Source organism: Poecilia mexicana, unplaced genomic scaffold (assembly GCF_051168715.1).
Source record: "Poecilia mexicana isolate PSO_F unplaced genomic scaffold, ASM5116871v1 scaffold_7, whole genome shotgun sequence".
NCBI lineage: Eukaryota > Metazoa > Chordata > Actinopteri > Cyprinodontiformes > Poeciliidae > Poecilia > Poecilia mexicana.
This window is the reverse complement of record NW_028263376.1, coordinates 13,478,564-13,493,166: the sequence shown is the minus strand read 5'-3', so window position 1 is coordinate 13,493,166 and position 14,603 is coordinate 13,478,564. Positions and strand designations below refer to the sequence as shown.

Here is a 14,603-nt window from a genome sequence, read left to right as displayed (position 1 = left end):
AGTGGTTCCCAAACTTTTTCTTCTGCCCCCCCAGTGGTTCCCAAACTTTTTCTTCTGCCCCAGTGGTTCCCAAACTTTTTCTTCTGCCCCCCCCCCGTGGTTTCCAAACATTTTCTGCGCCCCCCCTAAGGATTACAAATGGCTGTCTGGTTGAAACGACGTGTGTGACGGATGGGGTGAAATGTACGTAGCTGAAAATAGACACCAACGTCGGTAGCCTACAAGGTACTTGTTAAGCTTAAGGTTCTGTATTGATATTAGCTAGCTAGTCATCTTTTAGCTAACATTACCTGCATCCAACAGCTTTACTCAACTCAGTCGGTTAGTTTGGAGGAAAAACTGTGAAAAGTTCTTTGCGTTTTGCTGGTTTGCTGCCGTGATTCTAACCCAAACCTACGTAGCTCCGCACAGCAGCAGCAGGTCTCCTTCACAGGTGGAAACCCAGAGCGAGCGTCGTAGCGCTCATGTTGCGTTTAAAGGCAGGTCGGAAAAACAGGTTACGACATGTTAACAACGGATTAAACAGTTTTAACTGCTGATAAAAGTGACAGAGGACACAGATATGGGAAGTGTGGAAGCCTCTACTGTATCAAATTGACATAGGAATAACAGAGAGTTGGCCATTCTAAGGTAAAAACCGAGCGCATACAGTGTTCATGTTTTGTTTTTGTTTTTTTATCCAGACGACTTCCCGCGCCTCCCCCGCCCCCTGCAATGACACGGCGCCACCCCTAGGGGGCGCGCCCCACAGTTTGGGAACCTCTGCTGTAGACAGAGCAGAGGGAGAGGCACCATGGATGTGTTTGGGGATCAATGCTGCTGGACTCTTCATGCAGAAGTTTGTTTATTTCGTCGAGTGATATGCAACAGTTTCAATCTGAAAATTTGCCCATTTATTTATTTATTTATTTATTTATTTGATGACTGTGGTGCGTCTTGTCATTGCCGCCCGACTGCTTTTGAGCTGTTCTGTGTTTTATTTTTCTTGTGTAATTTGTTTGTGCACAGAGGGATCCGCGAGCGTTTTGTGGGAGCTAATGGGATTTCAGAAATAGAATGAAAAATAACTTAGTGAGAGCAAAACACAAACAGGAGGAGTGCAGCTCGACCGACAGAAATAATGGCTAAATATGATTGGATTTCCAGTGCGAGTAAAACAGAAATAACAAACAGGATGATGGATGAGAAAAAAAGGAAGTGACATATCAGTTATGCTGTTTATAAACTGAGTCACAACTAATAATCTTCAATGCCTCGCAAACATATTCTTCCCCCTTGAACCTTTTCACATTTCATCAAGCGATAACGGTAAACAGTGTGTTTGGTTGGGATTTTACGTTTTATACTGGCGAGTTAATTAAGAGTATTGGTTAATTGTGAAGCTTAAGGAAAATTGTAAATGGTTTTCAGAGGTTTTTATAGGCAGAAACCTGAAAAGGGACGCCTGGATTTTTATTCAGCACCAATTCATAAATAATTTGTAGAATAACCAGATATCTTTGCTCATTCTTTGGAGAATAAACACAAATTCAGTCAGAAAACATGAGGATGCCATGTTCAGGATAGGATCTTATTTTTGTCATAAAAGCCCCCTCCTCCCAGTCACGTATATATTGGCCAAAACTTTACATTTTGTTTCACCCGACAAACATCTCCCACATTATCGGTTCTCCTTACATGACTTGTGGCCACCTGTTAGACGTCTCATGGTTTTCTTTCAGCAGTGACCTACTTTCTGCTGAAGTGCATGAAAGTTCTTCCACTTGAGCTGTGGTCATCTGCAGCTCATCCAGAGTTACCATGACCCTTTTGGCTGCTTCTCCGTGCAATCTCTAGATGCTTCTTTTTTTGTAAATAACCAAACTCTGCTTTAAACTTCTCCACAACTTCCTCCCTGATCTGTCCGCTTTGCTTCCTCCAACATTAAAATAACTGGTTGCGTTGGACATCATTTAGACGTATCGGGGTAAAGGGAGCTGAATTCAAACAGTTTTTAAATTTTTTTTTGTTGTTGTTGTTGTTGGTTTGTGAAAAGTTTATTTATCCACTCCTTTGTGTAAATGTGTATTTAAAATAACTAAATTCTTATAAAACGCACTAAAGTTCATCTCGGCAAAACATGAAAACGTCTGAAGGATGTGAATGCGCCTTAAACTGAAAGGTTGATATCAGACACTAAAATAATCATTCTCTCTCATGCGGCCCGACGGCCGGAGCACCTGTTGGATAATGCGTCCCTCGCGCGGCAGCCTGTGTCACAGCGGTGATGTATTCGGCGAAAAATTTAGAATGGGAGAGATATTTATTTTGATCGATGACGTATGGCTCAGTGGGAGGGAAATAACAGCCGTAGGAGAGCGTGCCATGATTGAATTAGTCTTTCTAATTTAATCTGTTCACAGCACTTGGACTCCATCATGGTTTATTCAGTGAGGTGAGCATACTAATTGGGCTCCTGTTTCTCTCTCTCTCTCTCTCCCCCTCTTTCTTGTTCCTCTTTTTTTTGGACATTTTAACCTCATCCTGTCAACTCTGAATCTACCCCCCCAACCCCCTTTGCCTCCTAACTACATATTTCCTAAAACAAACAAACAAAAAACCCATCTCTTCCCTTCTTTGGGCCTCCTCTCTGCCTCTTCTGTTGCTGCAGTTGAACTTGTGGACCAGCAGAGGGTGCTGCGAACAGGCTGCCTGGTGTCGGGGGTTCACACTCCACCCATCCGACGTAACAGCAAGCTGGCCACCCTGGGGCGAATTTTCAAGCCCTGGAAGTGGAGGAAAAAGAAAAATGAGAAACTCAAGCAGAGCTCCACAGGTACGGCGGAAAGCCTGAGATCCGTCCGTCCTCTCTGAGGCTCATCGTGCGACCACATTAGTCCTAATCCTTTTGTAATGAATTAGGTTAGGAAAGCCTAATGAAAGGATGTGGCAATTTAGGATTGAGCCGTTTGAATTAATTTAGTCCGTGTCAATTTCACATCATGCCTGTGAAGATTGCCGTGGATTAATGCTGCAGTAAAGACCCACAGGTGTTCTGAGTGTGGAAGTGAAAATAGGAAAAAGTAAAACAAGTACTGAAGACTTACCTTGTGCTGTTTAAATTGAGGTGTTTTTTAAAGGACTAAATGCAAAAATTGTAAATCAAAAGTTGTCATGAGAGCTTAGCTACATTAAAACACAACAGCAAATGGATTTATTAAAATTCAGTATCCCTTGTTGGTCTTTTTATTTGTCCGTCATATTGATTTAAGTTACTTTGAAAAGGGCATTTGTTGAGACCATTCCAATATTTCATTAAAACCAAATACAGTTACCCTATATGTTCCTTTTACAGATTTCTTATACCTTTTTGTAACACTAATTTCACCAGTTAAATGAGACAAATCCAATTTAAAGGGGCTTCAGTAAATGTGTAATAATAAACTTTGTGTTTTGCTTCGAACACCAAAAAATCCGAGTCGTGTTTCAGCTGCGATTACTGACTCCAATCAAATGATTTTTTTTGTTCTTCTTCTTGAAAAGATGTAGCATTATCCAGCGGTGTCCTGTGCCATGATCCCAGCTCTCCCACCCAAGGTTGCTGCTCAGATGGGACGGTCTTACTCGGTGGGTTTGGGGGACCTTTGAATCCAAACCTCACAGTCAGCAGCGTGGAGTACCTCGGTCCTGACGAGGAGCTTCCCTCTTCAGGTATATTTGTTGCGTAAAATGGACATGAATCATAAAAGCAATACTTTTGTTTTTTTGTTTTTTTAAACAGAGATGTGTGATTTCTGCATTTTTGTCTGAGAGTAATTTATAAAGTAGTTGAAAAAGTGGGTTTTGTTGCCATGATGCCTGCAAAATAACTTATAGACGCTGAATAAGTGAAGGTTTTTAACTAGTTTCAGACATTTGTCTTTTTAATTTTTACCTCACGGGCCAGTATTCTTCTTTCACCAATAGAGGGCAGCAAAGACAACTAAATGCTAGGTTCAATCTGTCTTACTCTGTCCAGATATTTATTTGTACAAATTGCACAAGGAGTGAGTGAGTGAGTGAGTGAGTGAGTGAGTGAGTGAGTGAGTGAGTGAGTGAGTGAGTGAGTGAGTGAGTGAGTGAGTGAGTGAGTGCGTTTTGCATATGGCTCTCCTCCTATCTCCAGCATCAAACACGGTGGAGTTTTTATATGGATAATGTGGCTCACTGCCCCAGGCAACATGGCCCTGAGGAAGCCACAAGCGCAACAAAGTCATCTGTCAGATGCCAAAGGAGTTTTGTATTGTTTATTTGCAGGTCCAGTTATTAAAGCTGAATTTGGTGTTTGTTTTAAAGCTTCTAACTCTATGCTGCATTGAGGAGATATTTGAGTTTTTAAAAGTTGGTCTGCAATTTGATCATCTGAAATCTTTAGTCTGAACTATAGCTGGATTGTTCAAACTGCATTCATTTGTCCTTTGTTATGCGAACTGTTACATCGCTGTAAAGTGACTCTTTATGAACTTTTTTTTCTTTTTAATTGTGCTGCAGTGGCTGCTCCTCTCCAAGACTGCGACCGGGTGGAGGAGAATGTAGCAACGTCAGAGGAGAATGCAGAGGAAGAGTCACGCCCAGCGGGGGACCTCCCCGAGGGGCTGCAGGACACGGGAGAGCGCATGGAAGAGCGATCGGAAGAGGAAATCGCTCCGGGAACGTCGCCACCACAAGTACCTCCTAAATTTTTGCCCCAGCTGAGTTCTGGCGACGGTGAGAATAGTTCTGAAACGATACGAGTTAGGAGGGAACAGAAAAAAGACCTTAAAGCTCATAGCGGAACAATATTACCGACACACACAGGGGGGAAACATGTTAGTTTATTGTAGATAAAGAGTTACCCCCTCAACTTGAGTCCTAACTTCATCCCTGCCCTTCTGCTGTGTCACTTCCTCATCTTTCACCCCCCCCCCCCCCGATCATTATGATCTTTTTCTGGTCATTTCAATGTTATTGTTTATATAATTTCTCTACGTTTTTCTCATTTCAACCTTTCCTCATAATTTTGACTTTAATCTGAAAACAACTCCTCCTTGTTTTTTTTTGTTTTGTTTTGTTTTTTTGTTAATTGCAAGTGACTCTACTCTAATTCTCAAGTGACGGTTGTTACTGATGCTTGTTAAAAATGAAAACAAAAAGAAAAGAAAGACTGAATTTTGATTTTAAAAGCTGAATAATCCTAAATAATGAAAAATAAAATATGACAATATGGCATTACTGAACAGAATGGGGTGAATGTGGAAGTCAATGTAAGCATCCCTCTGTACAGGTTGAAAGCTGTCCAGTGTGTTTACAGTTATTGTGCTAGTGAAGTTATTTCTGAAAGACCCTTAATTTGACTTCTATTACAATACCAGGCGAAATAGCATCTAACCAAAAAGCTGTAAACTCGGCATGAAGCTGGTATAGCTTGACGCATAGACCTGTTAACTAAACATGTAAAGTTACCTTGAGATACTGAAAGCTGAATCCTAAATATGTACACAAATACAGCTAGTTCAGAAAAAATAAGAGAGATTTGCATGATTATTAACATTTATTTATGTGCCTTTCAGACTCAGGACCTGTGTCGCTCCCTACTCACCTGCCCAACTCCTACCTCCCCAAAGAGCCTCTGCCCAGGGCCACAGAAAGCCTGACATCGATGACCCTGCCACTACGGGGGCCCCTGGCAAACCCTTCGGGATCCCCACACCTGGGCAATATGATCCACCCTCCCATGCCTCCCAGCTGCATTATGGAGGAGCTGCAGAGGGCTTTTGCTTCCAAGAATCGACAGGAGAGGTTAGTTTTCAATTTATGGATATTCCATATTATGATTTATTTAGTTGTTACTGTTTTTTCTGTCATATTCTTTGCTTAAAAAATAACATAAATAAGATAGAATTGGTCCCTGATGGAAGAATGACCTTCTAGATTCATGGTCGTCCAAAAAAATTAAAAAAAATATATATTTTCATAAAATATTCTTCTAATATAGATTTCCCCCCAATCCGTAAAACCTATTATCCAGTCGGCTGCTGATTGCTAATTTATGAGACGCGTTTTAATCGTGACACTGCCTACTTTAGAAGCAGGAGGCAAAAATAAATAATTTCACAATATCAAATTTTAATGTTAAAGCTTTTAAAACTGCATCCATTTCCCCGCTAGGATGTCGAAGTAACAAAAGTTTCGACCCAAATCCCCTCTGTGTCCAGACACAGACTGGTGAAGCGATGTTTTCTTTTGGCTTCCACAAGCCTCTTGCAGTAGTTTGCTGGAATTTTGACCCATGGAGCCACTCACTTATTGTCAGTGTTTTTCCGTTCAGTTCAGTTGTATCTATATCTCTTTCGCTGTCCACATTAAAAAGCCATCTGTCCTTTCGTGTTTCCTCAGTGTCCACGACGGGTGTGAGCAGGGCTCGCCCCCAAGGCTATGGTGCTCCGACGGACGGCTGTCTCGCTCCTGCAGCTCTGACAACCAACACATGTCGTCTTTGACCGGCGGCTGCATAGGAGCCGGAGGGTCTGACTGGCCCAAGAAGGAAGCGGAGGAGAATAAGGAGAACGTACGGCTGGACCAGTGCTTCTCCAAGACCTCAGGCCTCCCCTTCGACCTAGACAGCTGGAACGAGTCTGTCATCTCTGGTGGGTCTCACACAGCCGTAGTGGGTTGCTGAAAGTGTAACCCCGAACCGTGCAGGCATTTGTGTGTTGGAGAATTCAACGTTTTTTCTTTTTGAGGGTTTCTTGTTGTTTAGGACATTATTTGAGTTTCAAGCATCACAATCCCATACGTCTTACTTTTTCCAGGCTTATTTTCAGAGACAGTATTCGTCTATATTATAATAATGTTGCTCACTCCACACGCCACAAAAACTGTGGAGCATTTACTTCTACATTGATGATATTAGAGGAGAAAAAATAGAAGAACTTTAGTGAAGATTAAGAGTTCTCCCCCGCCCCCACATTAAATATACAGAAAATCTAATTAGGTTACACACACCATTATTTCATTGATAGTCAACAGAAAAAATAGAAAGCAATTAGGTCATGTTATAACGTTTGCTTCAATTTGATTTTTTCTTTCAGTTCTAATTTTATATTGTGGTATTTAATCTAGAAGTATTTACTGCATCCTGTGTCTAGATGCCATGGTGTTCTGCATTGTTGCATTGGTTTCTAGTTAAGCCTGTGTCTCGGCATGGCGGTGCAATGGACATGTATGGTGTTGCAGGTACACTTCCTCGCAGGCTAAGGAAGGAGCTGCTGGCCGTCAAGCTACGAAACAGGCCGAGCAAGCAGGAGCTGGAGGACAAGAATATCTTTCCGGCACGGAGCGATCAGGAGCGACAGGAAATCCGTCAGCAGATAGAGATGAAACTTGCCAAGTAAGAAGTAGAAGCTTTGCGATGCTCCTAACTATGGAGCTGTGAAACACATGTTCTCCCTCCTGCAGATTAGGTCTGGTTTGGATTTTTTATTATTATTTTTTTGTCACACAGTTCAGATCATCAAACAAATTTTTAGCTTCACAAAAGAAGCCAGAACAACGAAGTTAAAGAGGCAAAAACAACAAAAACCAATCCATGCGAGTACGCAATCGTCAAAAGGAATACACAGGCAGAAACACATATCAATGATCGTCCAAATATTTGGAAATTATTCTGGGGACTAGTGTGACAATAGTGAGCCTGTTAGAAGGTTTGGTTCTGTTACATCTGGTGTAAAACCAACATCTGTGTGACCGTCCGAAGCTTTGCTGTAACGTTGTTGCCATGAGTTCTGCTCTCTGCTAAAACAAGAGACTTGATATTTCTCTACAGGGATTTCATATAGAACACTTTATGGCAATTGGTGCTTCCAAATGTGGCACAACATGTAGTGGACATAGGGAGCAAGTATGTTTGAATAGCTATTTCCCTTAATAAATGAAATAATTGTTTCAAAACTGCATTATCTCTGCCTGACATTGAAATGTGTTTGATAAAAGTTTCAACTGTGACAGAAAAACCAAAATGGAAGCAATGTAGGGGAAATGACAAATGTTGCACAAAAGGTCTAGACTAAGCACATCTTGAAGTTATCTGAAAATGACTTCTATGTAGTTGATGGTGCAAGAACGTTATAAAAATGCTGAAAACTTTGCTTATGCATAATTGCATAAATCATCTACCATTTAAAGTGTAGTTAAAATAAATAATTGGGATCTTCCAACTGTTTTTTTTTTTTTTTTTTTTTTTTTTTTACCAAAGTGTTGTATCGTGCACAACCTGCCCTAAAATGAATGTTTTGTTGTATCTGCGGTACAGTTAAGTTATCTACCAACCCATAACAATTCTAACTAAAGCTGAAAATATTCACTGCACAGGAAGTGGGGCGTCTGTCGTAGGCAATCTTCCAAATAGATGACTATCACACGTTTTTCATTACTAGAAATTCACACATGTACCGCCATTTCTTGAAACGTTCACATTACAATCAGTCTTTCTGCTGATTATTTTGGGGGCAACAAGTGCGGCAAACTCGTTCCAGGAAACGTTTCCTCCGTGAAGCTTCATTGATGTGTCCGTACATTTTGTCCCTCTTTGTAAAGACATAGGTGGAGTTATCCCCCCCCCCACCCCCCCGCCCTCCCAATGCAACTGAGCCGCATAATTTTCACAGACTGACAGCAGCAGCTATCTCATGATTGGATATATCACCACACTCAGGCTCTTCAACACCGGTGCTTCAAACCGAGACACACAAGAGCGTTACATAACGCGCTGTGAAATCATTCGCAGCCAAGCACAAAGTGCCACCCACACTTCAGAGGACAATGTCCAACGGGTGTCTAATAGGCAACTAATAATATGGCCTCTTACTCTTTTTCTTAGAAGCACTGGAAGAAACGCCTTTTTGGTCATTTAAAAAGAAGACATTCAATGATTTGAAGTGTGCAGTGCAGTGTTATAAAAACAAGTCGGATAAATCTGCGAGAAAGCAGAACAAAAGGCTATCTGTTGCTAATATAAGGAGCTATTACTGCTAAGTGTCATAATACACTGATACACTCCTTTTGTTTCATAAAAGAAATGCTTCTTTAAGACTTTTACAGAGTGATATGCTTTGAATTTGAAAAATTAACCTAAACAAGACTTCCAAATAACTTAACTTACCTTGTACGTAAGGTAAGTTGTATGTAACTTTTTTCAGTTCTGGTTTAATACTCGAGTGCCTTTACATCTTGGCTACTTCTCTTAATACAAATATTGAAGTGTAGCATTAGACCTAATGTGGCAAATATGGACATAATGTAACAATTTATAATCATTTTTGTCAGACCAAGAAGTCTAAACTCAAGGAGCTTTGAATAATACAGCTTTCTAATTCCACGTTGCTGCAAAGAAAAACTGTGGAGGATAACCTTTTCTAATTATAGCTCAGATTGGTTAACTGAAGGAGGAAAAAAACTCCCTGAGGCAGTCGTGAGAAACAAAAGAACACACTAAGCACCAATACATTTCTGCACGGCTCCAACCTCTAATTGTCTTCTTTGCCTTTGAGCTTTTGTGTGTTGCTGCAGAACAGATGATGGATGATAACACACCGTCTCTCCGCCGGTGTCAGTGATCGACGACCTTTCTATCTTTAGCTCCAGAGCTAGCATCAGCTCTGCAGCCACACTGCCATGTTGTTTCTAATCTTAGCTCCTGCTACAGTTCAATAATGCATTCCACCTTCGTGCACTGCTGCCTCCTCACAAATGTCGGGGAGTTATATCAGCAGAAATAATACCGGCGTGGGAGGAGGCAGGGCATCCTGCTACAGTACTACGAGAAAGAAGAAAGCTGAAAAAGGCAAATTTTATGTTCTTGGTGCAGTTGGCAGCCTAAATTAACGACCAAACAACCGCCCACATGCAGTTTTTTTCCACTCAGTTGGTTGGATATTTAACAACTCTCTCGACTGGGGCACTTATTGATTACTTTCGCACCTCACTTAAAAGGGGAATACATCAAAAAATGGAAACTCTAAAAGATTTGGGTGTTTTCTGTGCGTCTTGTAGAAAAATCTCTAACGTTCACTCTACAATCGGCGATGCAATCAGTGTGTCAGTTTAAACAAAACACACACACCCAGGAAATCTCTATCACTCTATAGTAAATTAAGCATTTTGTTTCACGTGACAATAGGTTTAAAAATAGTTTACTGTACCTCGAGTCAAATTTAATTAGCTGCTAAGCTGATTAAATTTAGCAACTCCGTTAGCACATTTATCTTTCCTGCCGAGGCAGAAAAAAGAAAACAGCAGCATGTTTCCAAAAATAGCTGCAGATTGTCATTTAAAGCACACGCAGCTTGGAGTGCGGTGGTGAAATCTCCCCCCCCCCGCCCCTCCCTGTGTTACTAGGGAGAAATGAGAACTTCTGCAGGAAAACTCCATTGTCTTCAAGATACTGTTGCTAAGCAACCCAGCGACCGGGTCAATACAGTGGATGCTCATACGCGCTGGGGCTTCACTAGTGATTTTCCGTTTGTTGTACGTTTGGAATGTAACAGCGTTCGAGGCGCTTCGCCGTGGTTTTTCTCTTCGTTTGTCAGTGAGGGGAACAAAAGAATCGTGAGCTGTAAATCATTCCCACCTGATGAGATCTTTTGATAGCAGTGAAATCCAACTGATCTAATCAAAGGGGAAGCTGTAGACGAGGGAGGATAGCAATGAGTGCTCCTCCTTTTATCAGGTTTTAGGAACAAATGGAATTCCTGCTTGAGATTTCGAAAGCGTTCTACAAACACATGTGATTGTTGTGTTCCTGTTCTAATCTTTGTTCTCAGAAGGCATTCCTCCAGGGCATGAAGGCTGAACAAAACCTTGTACCATGTAAAGATATGTAAAGATCTCTACATGCTTATTAATTACTGAAGACATAACAGTCGACTTTCTGTTTAGCACTGAGAAGAAAGAGAAGAAACTGTTCTTGGGAGAAGGGGAAGATATCAGACATCTTGCTCGGTTAATTTAAAAAAAGATGAAAATTGGATTCCAAGTTGTAGTTGAATGCCGGTTATTTTGCCCCATCCTCATGTACAAACTGGGGCCATCTACTGTGGAACATACCCATCAGGCATTAATACCCAACCTGGGAGATGTTTTCACAATTGATGATTTAGAGTAATTTTCAAAGCCAAAGTTTTTTTTTAGAGGTCATGATCTGTCATATTTTGGTGGATTCAACATGGTAAAATGGTAATTAGAATCAAAATGGTTGGAAATAGAGGGCAATGCAAACTTTATCAAAAAAAATAATTTGCAATTACTGTGAGATATTAGCAAGACTTGAGAGGGGAATATGAATTTAGAGGGGAAACATGAGAGAAGCTGGTCAGCAATTCAAAGAAAATTCTATTTACAATAAATAACCATATAAATATGCTTAATGATAATTGAGATGGTTAAAAACAATTTTGGCATGCCAGGTTTTTAATAAAATGTTTAAATATGTTATAATTTTACACAGTTTTACTGTCTTCTAAGAGACGGGTGTCTTATTTACTGTCAGAGACAATGTTGGTGGTTTAATAAAAATACTTATAATCCATATCTACCAGGGTATGAATAATTTGGGTTTTTCTTTTAAGTCCCACTGAAGGCAGCCAAAGAACTACCAGAAATACATGCGCCACAGATTGAGAACCATGGAGACAAGATTAAGTCCTCATCTGCAGTATATGCAGACACAGATAAAAAAACGACTGTTACTTTTGCGTGTGCATCATGGGCGTCCAGGTTTTAGTTCATGTGACCTAACTTTGATGTTTCAGAGAACCAAACTATAAAGAGTCCAGTGTTTGCCAGGGTGAGGGGATGAAGAGAGTCCTGTTGTGTAGAGGCATTCAAACTCTCTTTGTGGTTTTCACCTCTGGAGGTCTGCTGGGGTATAACCCACAGGCTGTCTGATGTTGACCTCTTTAAGATGCTCACATATATAATTCATACAAAGCCAACTCACAGACACATAGCTGAACCTTTTGATTGCTTTGATGGCGAAGGGACAACTGGAAACTAAACTTCCAGGACAACAAGTGGTTAAAGCTGCTGTATTATTTTATTTATTTATTTACAAAACAAATATTTTTATATGTTTTTAAAAGAAATAACTTTCGACTCATATTTAAATAAACCGACGCTACTGTTAAGAGTACTACGCTGGTGCGAGTTTACTCCCTCCTGCTCGAGCGTAAAAGCGGGGGAAGCCTTAGTGGGCGGAGCTTCCAACACATTATGCATGCAGTAACCAGGGAGACTGGCGGAGTCGCGCCCTGTCCCAACCCCATCACGACCCGCTTCAAAAAGCGCTTGTGGCTGATAGTAGAGAGAGGAGTGCCTGCGCCGCCGAGACAGAGTGGAGTTTTCCCGCCGCAGAGATGCTGCTCGCCGAAATATAAAACTTGCTTGAGGAAATTCTCTGTACGGGGATAAATCGGCGCCGTTCATCACTCTTCCAAATGTGGGGAGCCCCTCTGCCCAAGCAGCACAGCCGCGGTTTGGATGGGAGATGGAAACATAGGGGATTCCTCTCGAGAACGCGCGTCGTGAAGAAACTGCAACCTGTTTAATACGAACAGAGGGGAAGGAGGAAAGTGGCTGGAGGAGATTTGGTCAACATGGTTCAAAACGTGGTTCTGGTGTTTCTCCGCAGGAGGTTGAGCCAGAGACCGAATGTGGAGGAGCTGGAGAGTCGAAACATTTTAAAACGTGAGTCTCACCGTATTTGTTGTGGTATTTATGACTCAAGGTGTTGGAAATTAAGGAAATAAGCACTTTATTTACAAGTATTAATTTATATGATTTTCTTTTTGCATTGAGAGCAAAATGTAAAGCTTTTCCTAATGTTTTTTTTATTATTATTTTTCAGAAAGAAACGATCAAACGGAGCAGGAGGAGAGGAGGGAGATAAAACAGCGACTAAACAGAAAGGTACAACACTTTTGGTTAATTTATATATAACCGACAACATGCATAACCTTTTTATTGGGTTAAATTAATTTGACCTTTTTTTGTGTGTGGGTGGGCTTTCTCAGCTCAATCAGCGGCCAACAGTTGATGAGCTGCGGGAGAGAAAGATCCTGATCCGCTTCAGTGACTACGTGGAGGTGGCCAAAGCTCAGGACTATGACAGGAGAGCAGACAAGCCCTGGACTCGTCTCTCAGCGGCGGACAAGGTGAGTGTTTGTCAAGATAAGTGACCTTCAGGATGTACAAAAGAAATAAATAAATCAATATTTAGGTCAGGCGTTACGAAATTCCCCAAATTCCGTGACTATCACTGAGGACTACCAGCATGTTCATGTCGCTGTTATCAGCTTATCTCACAAAATCCCCCGCCCTTTTAAATGATTTATCCTGATTATATCTTTCTCCTGCTGTTCACTGATGCTCACTGGCTCAGGATGCTTTTTAGGGGATTCACTGATAATGGTTTTTTTTGCCTTTTCCCCACAGGCTGCAATCCGGAAAGAGCTGAACGAGTTCAAGAGCACAGAGATGGAAGTGCACGCCTCAAGCAAACACCTAACTAGGTTAGTATTCTGAGCCGCCTGCGTGTTAGTGTGTTTGGTAATGCATGCCTGCTCTATTCTGAGCAGCAGCAGTCTATATTTAGCTCGCCGTGCTCCTTACATAGACCAGGAGACGCTATAGATAGATGGGAGTGCATCTAAACTGGGGAGGGGAGGTTGTCCCCTGGAGAGCTAAGAGTATCAGAGGGAGCCAATAATGAAATGGTACAATGTCCTTGGTTGTGCTGGTCTACAAATGAAGGATCTGTGGGTTGTACCAGTGACCCAGAGTTTAAAAATAGCTCCTGGTTAATGGCTACACAGCCAGAATTGATGACAAAGGTACCCTCTCCCATCCTCTGCACTAACACACAGCATGTCTACCTTTTGCAGGTTCCACCGGCCGTGAAAGACTGAAGAGTTTCTTCTGTGAAGAAATGCTGAGCGTAGAAATTTCCTTAAGCTGCCTGTCGCCAGCTCAGTGGTGACACATCGAAGAGCCTGAAGCCTTTTTTTTTATTGTCTTCAGCGTGTCTTTAGCTTTCTTCCGACACCCCTCATATTTATCAGTATGAAGAAATGGGTGTGGGAGAAACAACGGAGGGATGTTTGCCGGCATTGCGTCCCGGAGACCGCTGGGTGCGACGCAGAAGCAGGCAGGCGGAAGAGACTTCGGTGGAAACCCTCTTACTCTCAGGATGAGAGCAGAGGGAGGGGAAAAAAAAGAAAAAAGAAAAAAAAACAATCCTGTCGTTCTTTTTTTGTACTAATTCAAGGACTACTTTGACAAATCGGTGTGAATCCATGTAGTGGGAAGAAGTAGTGCATGTGACCACCTTTTCTTAACTGATGAATAATGTGTCACTTGGACTGTGTACAGACTGTGAAGTCGGGTGAGAATGTGTCGGGGAGGAATTTGATATTGACTGTACATACAGTATGTCAATCAGAACGGGACTGATAGTGTCTTCACTGAAAAGAGAAATACCTTTGTAAGCACTACTTCAAAACTGTCTTCAAAAATACATGTTTTTTAAGAATGGGCAGTGTATTCATTTCTCA

The 14,603-nt window shown here is 41.5% G+C and overlaps 1 protein-coding gene across 1 annotated transcript; it reads left to right on the top strand.

Annotated features, from left to right (window-relative positions):
• The first annotated feature begins 2,321 nt into the window (after window positions 1-2,321).
• Window positions 2,322-14,581, top strand: phactr3a (phosphatase and actin regulator 3a). Its single transcript, XM_088007515.1, has 12 exons — window positions 2,322-2,349; window positions 2,435-2,815; window positions 3,523-3,690; window positions 4,510-4,725; window positions 5,568-5,796; window positions 6,394-6,644; window positions 7,234-7,387; window positions 12,683-12,738; window positions 12,899-12,960; window positions 13,065-13,205; window positions 13,486-13,562; window positions 13,935-14,581. The coding sequence occupies exons 1-12, from the start codon at window positions 2,322-2,324 to the stop codon at window positions 13,948-13,950; spliced, it is 1,779 nt and encodes a 592-aa protein (XP_087863641.1). The 3' UTR covers window positions 13,951-14,581.
• The last annotated feature ends 22 nt before the right edge of the window (window positions 14,582-14,603 follow it).

Bases quoted from the DNA above. Each gene is read 5' to 3' on its own strand.
- phactr3a (XM_088007515.1), top strand. From the start codon at position 2,322: ATGGCTCAGTGGGAGGGAAATAACAGCC. The intron at 4,726-5,567 runs GTGAGAATAGTT...TGTGCCTTTCAG, and splicing joins CCAGCTGAGTTCTGGCGACG to ACTCAGGACCTGTGTCGCTC. The intron at 5,797-6,393 runs GTTAGTTTTCAA...GTGTTTCCTCAG, and splicing joins TCCAAGAATCGACAGGAGAG to TGTCCACGACGGGTGTGAGC.